This window comes from Oryzias melastigma, linkage group LG19 (genome assembly GCF_002922805.2).
Source record: "Oryzias melastigma strain HK-1 linkage group LG19, ASM292280v2, whole genome shotgun sequence".
NCBI classification, from domain to species: Eukaryota; Metazoa; Chordata; class Actinopteri; order Beloniformes; family Adrianichthyidae; genus Oryzias; species Oryzias melastigma.
This window is the reverse complement of record NC_050530.1, coordinates 10870083-10880645: the sequence shown is the minus strand read 5'-3', so window position 1 is coordinate 10880645 and position 10563 is coordinate 10870083. Positions and strand designations below refer to the sequence as shown.

Sequence of the window (10563 nt, the reverse complement as noted above, 5' to 3'; positions counted from 1 at the left end):
TCTCCTTTTAAATCGCTGTCAATCAAACTGTTACAGACAGACTCTGTTTGAATTAATGAGCTTTCTTTACATCACGTCAGCTCTCCTGCACATGCATTAAACCCCTCATCTGGCCCGGCTAGCGTGTCTAGTTCAGGTGCTAGCTCAGGTGCAGTTCAAGTTCAGTCCGCATTTTCGTGGTCAAATCAGCTGTCACTGGATTTTTTTGTAAGTTTTATATAGGGCTGAGAACGCTGGAAAATCTCCAGGAGCTTTGATGTGACCACGGAAATGTGAACGGCGGCTCATTTGACAGCAGTTGTAAAGGATTTTATTATTCTCTCAAGAACTCTGCTTTAAAAACCAATGAATGTATTGATCACAGCAACGTCAATAGACATTGGAGAATTAGCTAAGAGTCTTTGGTGAACTGGAAGGAGAAAGAATCAGGATTTTGGAGGAAGTTCACTTCCTCGTCTGAGCTGACATCTGGTTAAAAACGATACAGCTGGACATTTCTGATACTGCTTGAGGTTCTTTTGTAGCAGCGATGAAGATTTATGCTAGCGAGACACAGAGCTATCATAATCAGACAGAATAGGGATCAGGGGCGGGGCTGGTCAGCTCAGCTCCAGAAGCCACGCCCCCTCAGAGGAGATTTTAGAAACAGAGGCTTCAGATCAACATAAAAAGCTGCTTTTTAAGACATTTAGGTTGTGGGATTTTTGTTAAAAACTTCATAATTAAAACACTATTGGGAAAGTTTTTTTTTTTCCCCAATAAAAAAATTGTCTTATGGGGACTTTAAAGTCTCACTCCAATCATTGGAGTCGACCATTTTTTTTTTTTTAGCCCAAAGCCAAAAATCTGGCACTTTCTAGGTAATAGTTTCTCCAAAGTTACAGTGGTTCATTAGGGATTCACTTTAAAAGTGTGGAGCAACCCCTCTTTTTCCTTTGCATTGCTGGCAGCTCGGAGCTTGTGGCTCAAATTTCTTTATACATGTCCTCCATCATCACAAAAATGTCACAAGAACCTGCTAAAAACCCCATTTTCATCAGTGCACCCAGCACTTGCTTAGTAGTAAACCGTTCTCAGTTTGATAAACTTCGCATTGGCCCTAAATCTATTTGTTTAGGGAGTGTCGGTCCAAAATGACCTTCCATTCCTGAGCCCGTTCAAAGCAAATGACATGTTTGTCTCTCTCATGCCGAAAACTAACAGTGGGTGGTCTATTTAGAGATGACTAACGCCGTCTATATACAGGTTAATACAAACAAGGCCTATTCAGAGTTTGTGAATGCCGTTTTTGTTGCTACTCCTCAGAGGACGACAAACCTCTGATGGTGCTGCATGGCACTCCGGAGTTTGTGGCCCCCGAGGTGATCAGCTACGAGCCGGTGGGGGTGGAGACCGACATGTGGAGCATTGGAGTCATCTGTTACATCTTGTAAGTGAAATGTTTGCCTGTTGTTATTGTCGGGAAACTGGACTACATCACTGGCTGCTGCAAAAATGTCACTCGTTTCCCTGTGAGAACAATAAAGGTTGATTCAATCTAAAACGCACACAGGAAAATCTTCATGTTTGTAAGTCAAGCATAACATTTTTTGTTCATGTTACTTGAAGAGGAAGTTGTTACTCATTTGAATGATTGAGTGAATTCAGAAACAGCACCCCCTGCTGGTTCTAGTTTGGAATGACCACAAACTTTTTCCAACATAGGAGTCGAATTAAATGAAATCAAAAGGATTCAGGCTTATGAAGCCGCTTGGATGAGTGACAAAAAAAGATGATTTTAAGTAAAACAAACAAAAAAAAAAGGATTAAGTAGAAATAATACTACACTTAGTCATATTTATGTACAGTTGGGGACTTTTGACTCAATCAGGGTTGGGCACAGAGGCCCACATTCCTGCTAGTTTTCCAATATCCTGCTCCGGCTGGACACACCTTTTCCAGGTAATGATTAGGGTACAGATATTTGGAAATTATGCAGACCATTGAGACCTGGAATTCCCCACTAGATCATCATCCCTATAGGAGTTGACTTAAGTGTGAAACTTGTTGTGTATTTATTTACCTCCAGGACATCAGTCAAGCCTAACAAAGCAGGTCTTATCACTTCTTTTCTTCCTGTTTTCCAATTTATGGTGCAGAAACTCACATTTTTGCCTGTAAAATATCCCAAATTTAGACACAATTTTTGCTCTAAAGTCATGATTTAAGAGTGGAATTCTTTATTTGTGAACCAGGCTGAGTGGAGAGTCCCCCTTTCAAGGGAACAGCGATGCAGAGACTTTGGCTCTGGTGACGGCCGCTCGCTACGAGTTTGACCCGGAGAGTTTTGAAGACATTTCAGACGAGGCAAAAGACTTCATCGGCTCTCTGTTGAAGAAGGATAGAAGGTTGTTGTTTTTCTACTTTCATTGATTACACGTTTAATTGAAAGCAAACCCATCTGCAAAGCTTTCAACAGTTTGTCTGTGCAGGGCCAGGCTGTCATGTGCCGAGGCCCTGTCCCACATCTGGATGGCTTCCTTCACGACTCTGAGCCGCAGAGCCACCAAGTCCCTGAATAAGGAAAAGATTAAACACTTCCTGGCTAAACGGAAGTGGAAGGTAGCTTTTCTGACTGATGACATGTGATCATTACTGAAAAACATTTTTTTTTATTACAATTTCTACATTTTGTTTATTGTTTAGAAAACTGGTCAAGCAGTTTTGGCCCTAAAGCGAATGGCTCACTTCTCCAACAAGCTGGACTCTGATGGCAGCGCCTCAGACGGTAACAACCCCTCACTCCATCCATCCTCTTCTTTGTCCCAGATCTGAATTCTCACCAAAACAAGGCATTTCAAGTTGGAAATGTTTTTTTTTTTTCCTCTCTTTCATGGTCCATTTAAGAGCCAACGTGGAGCCAGGAAGCGGAGGAGGCCATCCAGGCTCTGGACAAGCAGCTGCAGATTGAGCCTCGCTTTCTGCAGACCCTGAGGGACACCACGGCTGCCAGTGGAGCCACGGCTACGCTAACGTGCCATGTTGAGGGTACAGATGCACTCGCAAAAGCAGCAAAGATGCAGGCTAACACTTCCAGTTGCTCCACATTCTTAGAAATAGTTTATTTAAAGCAATCAAAGCAAACAAAAATACAAAAGATGACAGAGGAATATGTTTTTCCCGGGGTTTGTTTTTATCATTTGATCAAAATAATCAAAAATTAATATTTTGACTCAAAATGTAAAATGGAGAAGCTTTGAGTAGCACAACTTTAAAGGCTCAGATATAAAAAGTCAACTTTGTTTAAGGATTTTTAAGGAATTATTGTCGCATTCAAAAATTTAATCTGACATACCATACATGACACAATGAAAGTTTTCAGTTTGTGAAAATTATTTAAAAAAAGCAACTTTAAAAAAACAAAAAGCAACTTTTATTGTTTGTCTAAATTAAGATTTTAATCTATGGTTTCCTACAATGCACTTTCTTCAAGCTCAGTATTTTTACTACATTTTAATTTTGGGATCATTAAAGGTTCATACTTTGCACATAAATTATATAAATAGCTTTAATTTCCTCTAATGTGGAGCGATTAAAAACCTTTTTAAACTCCAAATATTTTTTTAAACCTTTAAAATGTAGCTTCAAGCACAATTGATCAAATCAGAGACATAATACAATGTTTAGAATAGAAAAATATTTTTCGGTCTTGCCTTTTGCCAGGCCAAAGTTGTAAATAAGAATGCTGTTTTTATCTGTCCTGCCTGGATAAATAAAGGTTAAATAAACAAAACAAACAAAAAAAAAACAATTAATAAAACTAAAAAGTACTTAAAAAAAATCTAATGTTTCCAGTAAGAATACAATTTTTGTGTGCTTGGATAATATCAAGCTGAGACTGTTGGAAGAATTTTTAAAGTTTTTTTTTAAAGATACTCAATATTTGAATCTGTCTTAAAAAAAAAAAAAAGTTAATTTCTGTTCTTCACCAGGTTACCCAAAGCCAGAGGTGAGGTGGTTCCAGAGCGAGGCGGCGGTTCGGGAATCGTCCAGAGTGACGCCGCAGCATCAAGAAGACGGACTCTGTCGTCTGCTTCTGGCTGACCTGAAACTCTCTGACTCTGGGGTTTATACATGCAAAGCGGTGAACAAACTCGGAGAAGCAACTTGCTCTGCCAAACTGACTGTAAATCCATGAAAGAATGTGACAAAATGGACTTCATTTCCCTTTATCATATCAGCATTTGGGCACACTTTTCACTCGGGACACAAATGTTTTTAAAGAAAGGAAGCCGTCCTCACATCACATCACCACTCGCTTTTTTTGTACTTGTTTCAAAAATGTAAATTAAAGATTGATTTTCACAAAGCATTATCTGACTGAGGATGACTTTTTAATAAAAAAATGGCGGACTCTGTGGAAATGTGCGTTAAAAATAAAAGCTGTATCTTTGCAAACAAACAGGAAAAAAATCAGTTGACCAAAAAACTTTATTGTTCTAACAATAAACAGGAAATGAATGGATGAGATGAAACTGGCTGGAAGAGAAATGTGTAAACATGTCATTTAACTTTCAGTGTTGACATTTAGTTACAAAAGATCTTCTAGATTATTGCACTTCAATGATTTTAATAGATATTTAAAGACCGATCTTTAGTCTCCAGTTTCCATAAATCTTTTTTTTTAAACTAAAATAATGTTCCTATGTCTTTTTTTTTTTTTTGTTTTTTAATCAAATGTATTTTTTGAAGCAAAATACTTCTTAGTTTACATGTTTTGGCTCCATAGTTTTCTCTTCTTTAGATTTTTTTCATGCTCCAAAAGAATTGCGGATATAAATGATTAAAATTAAAATATTGTGGTTTATTTCTAAATAACCAGAACTGTCGAACAAAACCCATCTTTAAAATGACTGTTTTAGAATTCATGAGATTCTTAAAAACAGTTTCTTTTTTTATATAAATTTTAACGATGACTTTCAAATTGAAGATAGAGACTATTTGGTTAGTCGGTCTGTTTTCAGTCTTTAAACTAGGCTAAAATCAGATTTTTTAAAAACAGGCACCTGGCACAGGCACTGACTGGAGGGGAGACAGCTGGATGGCTGTGCAGCACTGGAATACCGGCGATCCTAACATGCTCTCAAAGGCCGCACATCCTTATGTGGTTCCGTCATTTTTGCACACGTCCCTGCGCCTGACACTTGTGATGCGACCCTCCAGCATCACTTTACAATCCTCCCAGCTTCTGTTGGATTCTCTGCTGCAGAAGGTTCCAGGCTTTCAGTACCTTTACGCAGAGAGGTGAACAGCCATCAGGTCTCAAACAAAAGGATGTAATACATTTGAGACTCCCACGGTGACGGGTCTGACCTGTTTCTGAGTGATCTCCGGCTCCCACAGAGAACTGAGGACAACATTGGCGTGCTCCACTTGCTTGCTGTTGGACCACTGACTCTGCAGCCTGTGCTGGGCGTCTTCTGTGGTCACGCCATCCCGCTCCGTTATCCTAGAAACTGCCTGAGAGGAGAAAACCAAAGTTGAGTTTCTACATTTAGTGACTTGGCGACCCCTGGTGGTTGAAACCACACCAATCCTAAGTTTAACTAATATTTAGATGATGCATACTCTATATGGGCATTATATTTAGATAATTTAGTTATAATTTAACTAGAAGTCCAGTACACATAAAAATACAACAAATCAAACTGTTTGACTTTAATTAATATTCGTTATAATTAAATATTCTAAAGTGAAGTGTGTGTGTAATATGTAGAACTGAAAAAATAAGATTATGAATAATTAAGAGGGTAGCATCATCTTCTTTAATCTTTGTTGATTTTTGTTTTTATTTTCTAATCAATGTCATTATATCTGAAATGGGTTTGATATATCTATGTTTTGTATTTTAAATTTTTTTTAATAATCTCATGTTTAATGCTTGGAAAAATCAAATAAAATCAAATAGAAATTAAACTAAAATAATATAAATTAAAATAATAAATAAATTAAAATAAAAAAAAGAAAATAAGAAAATTCCAGTTAATCAAAATAAAAATTAAATTGAAATTAAACTAAAATAATTTACATTAAAATAATAAATATATTAAAATAACAAAAAATAAATAAAATAAAATAAATAATAATAAATAGTAATAATAATAATAATCAAAAATATAATAAATGAAATAAGAAAATAATACAATTTCACTAAATGAAATAAAATAAAATTAAAGTTCTGTTCAGCTCAGTGGGTTCATGAGCATCACCTCTTCCTCCGGGATGATGGTGAGCCAGACCTCATGGATCCAGTCTGTCCAACCAGCCTCGAGGAGAACAGCTGCGTCCACCACACAAACACGTTTACCTGGAGAGAATAAAATAATCTTTCAAAACATCAAATTTCACAGACAAAGATAACATGGAGTTTCAAAAGAAAAACCAATCCCTGCTTTATGGTTTCCCAAACATTATCTTTAGTAAGCACACATCTTTTCTTCGTACAAGATTTTGGTATTTTTCTTTCATTGCAGATGAAGAATCAGTTTTAAAAGCATATTATTATTCTTAAGTTTAATAAACTCTAAAGTTTTATAAATTATTAGAAGTAAATCCAAAGATTTTATAAACTTTTGGCAAATAGTTAAAAGATGAATTAGGCCATTTTTTGGTAAAAGTAATCATAAAAAAAAAGATTTTTTAGCCTTTATTCTGTTATTTAAAACTGATTAATGAAAATGACTTGCAAGGTGGATAGAACTATTTTTCCTCAAACTTATTTTTTACTAAAAACAGAGGGTCAAAGAGTTCAAACCTTTTCACCTAAAGAGACATAATCCTTCTGATCAACGTACTCTCACATATGTTTATTAAAAGGCGTCAAATAAAGAATTACCTTCTTCTCTGGCTTGGTTTATTTTGTTTTGTGCTAACACGGCGATTTCAGGCCACACAATGTCTGTCAATGCTTTCAACTGCTCCTGGAATACACAAACAAAAATAATTGGTGCAACTGCAGTTTTGCAGCACGTTTAAAGCATCATCGACAATAAACAATGCAACTGTATTCTAACAGTCACTTTACCTGGTTTCCAAAGACTTTCCTCCCCAGCGCTCGCCTGTTTATACTTTGATCCTCACTTAGAATTTCTAAAAGAAATAAAAAACATTTTTTTAGTATTGTTATCCAGAAGTCAGTTGATCAATCAGGCTTAATTTTACAAGTATTTATTGCTTATTTTAGGCTATATTCTAATAAAACTTTGCCCGAATTTTGTTGTTTTTATTTATTTTTTAAATAAAGTTTTAGATTAGTCACTGCAACAAAATCAGTCTCTTCCATCCATACTTTTTCGCTACATCATGGCCTGAAACTGAAATGTGTTCCCACCTGACCCAAAGACTTCCAGTACTTTGTGATAGGCTGCTGTTCCCGTCTGGTACACTTCGTGACCTAGTTTATCGCAGTCGATGCGAACTGCGCCCAGAGCTTCCAGCTGTTTGGCAATGGAGGTCTTTCCACTGCCGCTGCCCCCCGTCAGCCCAATCACGTATGGAAGAGTGGGGAGATGGGAGGTGTCCTAGTGCAGAGAGCAGAGGAGAGACAAGTCTGCAGGATATACAGCAAGCCTGAAACCCGAGAGAGAAAGAAAAAGGTCTGTCCATTGTCCTGGAACAAGACTAGCCTGTTAGCAGGGAGAATTTAGGACAGCAGGACCTTTTTATTGGAGTTTGTGGGGAATGAGATTTGCTTTTCACATTTATCTTCTGTTTTATAAAGCTAAAAAAGGTATGATTCAAATAAAAAAATCTTTATTTATAATGGATCAAATTGACATTAGTAGATTCAACTATATATGTTTTCTGAAATTATGTTTTTATGTTTAATTTAAAAAAAACTGCATAAGTAAAAGCAACAAATTATTTTGTTTATTTCCAAAAAAAATTTTAGCTGAGGCTCCGGGTTTTACCTTTGGAGGAGCGAGAAGAGTCCCCAGCAGACGAAAGCGTAGACTGGAGGAGCTGATCTTCTCCTCCTCGATGTCAGTGTGGTGGACATCTTTGAGTAACTGGATCTCATGAAGAACAAGAGGCTGAAGACCCTGGATTAAGAAGAATAAAAAATGTCTTAGAGCAGATATGTGTATTAAAGTGGATTAAAGTTTCTAAAGTTACTAATTTACGATTCTAACGTACATTCTCGATGCGTTTCTTGTTAACAGCTTCGCCTCCCTTCTTCGTCTCCTCACTGACCACAATGCACTTCAGCATGGGGTCTACTATGGACACTCCGAAAGGATCGTCCAGAGGCACGATCTCCACCTGGAGTGAGGGTTTGCTGTCTTGTAGAAACTCTTTCAGCTTCTGGACTCGCAACGAGTAAGGCTCGATCAGCTCTTTTAACACTTTTTCTAAACAAAAATCAAAGGGCATCAGGGCAAAAGCTTCATTAGATTCCTAAAAATAGAAAGAAAAAAAAAGAAAGCTACTCACTTTTAAGCATTGCCTGGTTGCACACACCGATGACAAACCGTTTATTTGCCAGCACGCTTGAAACATTAAGTAGTGACTTGTGGGCTCCGTGGAGGCGGTCGAACGTCCCCCCCACCACCACATCGCTGTAGGTCTCCAAACATTCTGATTTCTCTCCCTGATTTTTCAGCCTGTCTTCATTTTCTTGCAGCTGCGGGTGAAGAAGCACCGATGACAGGCCGGGCCGACAGACGTAGCAGCAGCCGGTGTACTTCTCCAGACGCTGTGTGACCTGGCGGGTCTGGTGCGGGTCCTGCACCGCAAAATCCGTGAGCACAACCTCTGGGGAGTGAGACAGAGGCTGTGGGCTGGGGAAGGGAGAGCTCGGAGTCTGGCTACTGGCCGGGTGAGCGTGGATATTGGTCAGCAAAAAACGGACATCTAAATGGCCGCACACGTCTGCCGCGTTGCTGTACAGACGAGTAATGAACGTGGACAGATCCACCACCGGTGGGAGGAAAACTGGCCGAGGCGGGCTCCCACCTCCCAGGTTCAACCCGGGGTGGAGGTGGACATACAGGGTGCGGTCTACGAGCTGGGCAGCAGAGCTGAGTACCGGAGCAATCCGTAGAGGGAGGATGTGAAGAGGAGACGTCAGCACGAGGATGCCCGTGCTGAACATGGTTGGGACTCCCTGGTGGTTTCAGAGGGAAAGAGAGAAAGGAGCATAACAGTAAAGTAAAAAGGTTTTATTTTGAAAAATTTGGAAAAAGAAAAATCCAATTTTCCTCAACTCTAGAAAAATAAATGATTTAATTTAGTGCAGCTTTAAAGTAAAAGTTGAGTTCTTTTAAAAGCATTACCAGTATTTTTTTTATCTACAATATAATGCAATTTTAAGCTTGATTTTATTTACATATGTCCTCCATCATCAGAAAAATACCACAAGGACATGTTAAAACACAATTTAAGTGGATTTTAAGGAAACAAAATACATATATATTTTTTAATAAAGGTTGCACCCATGTGATTGTATGACCTTGAATGACCTTGACATAGTTGGTGGTGTCGCAGGGATTTTTCCTTAAAATGTTCTGGACTTTAAAACTCAAAGCATTATATTCAAATAAAAAATAAATGTAAGGCTAAAGAACTATTTGCTTTAGTTAAAACTGTTAAAGAAAAATGCATGTTTCGTAATCGCATGCATACATTTGAATTGAATGTTGCAGGGTTAAATTTTTGCTACAGATCAGAAGCGTTTGACCGGTAGGACAGCTTGTTTGCAGAACACACACAGATAACAAACTATGGCATTTTTAGACCATAACTTTGGCTGATGCTGCAGCTCATGCTGTGTTTACATTGGTTACATTCAAACTGTCAAACTTTAATCCAGTTATGTTTCCACACTGCCATGAGCTGCTTCAATCTACTGAAATTGAGGCTCAAAAAACATTCATACATCTCAATTTTTCTCCTAAATTATGTTTGAAAAATGTTGTTTTCCCAGAATCCTCTTTGAAAATCTCCACCTGTCACACGAGTGGCCACTAACCAATCACAAACCAAACTGATAAGAACAACAATTTACATTTTTAGAGGTATTTTGAGCTAAAATTACTTGTTTGAGAAGCAGGGTGAACCAAATTTTTAGTTAATATGTACATTAAACTTAGTAAGGATACTTAAAAATTAGCTAACACCATGCATCCAAAGTAGTAATAAATTCAAATGACTAAAGTTCCTAAAATTCAAATAAAAGATCATATTTAAGGCATACATTCAATGCTAACTTAGTTCCATTGCGGCCTGAGGACAGCAACTGTGAATCCTCTAATTGCCAACCTGGCACTTAGCATACTTTGCAAGGAAACAGTAGCTTACCTCCGTCGACCGAACCTACTGGGACTCTAATAACAGGTCCATGGTGCGGAATTTATGCAATATTGTTCTTAAATTAACTAAGAATGTCGTTCATCTCACGGTCTTCAACGTGTGTTTTGTTGTTTCTAGTTTACTCGTTTCTAAACAGCAAAGAGGAAGTCACTCAGGGTCCAGCTCCTCACCGCGCATGCGCACGTCAAATGGGCGGGATTTGAATGAGACCGA

At 38.0% G+C, this 10563-nt stretch overlaps 2 protein-coding genes across 2 annotated transcripts in view; one reads left to right on the top strand and one right to left on the bottom strand.

Annotated features, from left to right (window-relative positions):
* The window catches only part of LOC112154026 (myosin light chain kinase, smooth muscle), a 10546-nt gene extending 6195 nt beyond the window's left edge, over positions 1 to 4351 (top strand). The window contains exons 12-17 of the mRNA XM_024284592.2: positions 1306 to 1429; positions 2235 to 2387; positions 2472 to 2601; positions 2686 to 2767; positions 2887 to 3027; positions 3972 to 4351. Of these exons, the coding sequence (XP_024140360.2) occupies positions 1306 to 1429; positions 2235 to 2387; positions 2472 to 2601; positions 2686 to 2767; positions 2887 to 3027; positions 3972 to 4177 (836 nt within the window). The 3' untranslated portion in view covers positions 4178 to 4351. The remainder of the gene's footprint in view (positions 1 to 1305; positions 1430 to 2234; positions 2388 to 2471; positions 2602 to 2685; positions 2768 to 2886; positions 3028 to 3971) is intronic.
* Positions 4352 to 4656: 305 nt separating this feature from the next.
* Positions 4657 to 10539, bottom strand: coasy (CoA synthase). The gene is made up of 10 exons (XM_024284593.2): positions 10339 to 10539; positions 8473 to 9145; positions 8176 to 8390; positions 7950 to 8081; positions 7370 to 7559; positions 7064 to 7128; positions 6875 to 6959; positions 6249 to 6346; positions 5353 to 5499; positions 4657 to 5269 (listed from the first exon to the last, which is right to left on the bottom strand). The coding sequence occupies exons 2-10, from the start codon at positions 9131 to 9133 to the stop codon at positions 5210 to 5212; spliced, it is 1653 nt and encodes a 550-aa protein (XP_024140361.1). The 5' UTR covers positions 9134 to 9145; positions 10339 to 10539; the 3' UTR covers positions 4657 to 5209.
* Between the last annotated feature and the right edge of the window lie 24 nt (positions 10540 to 10563).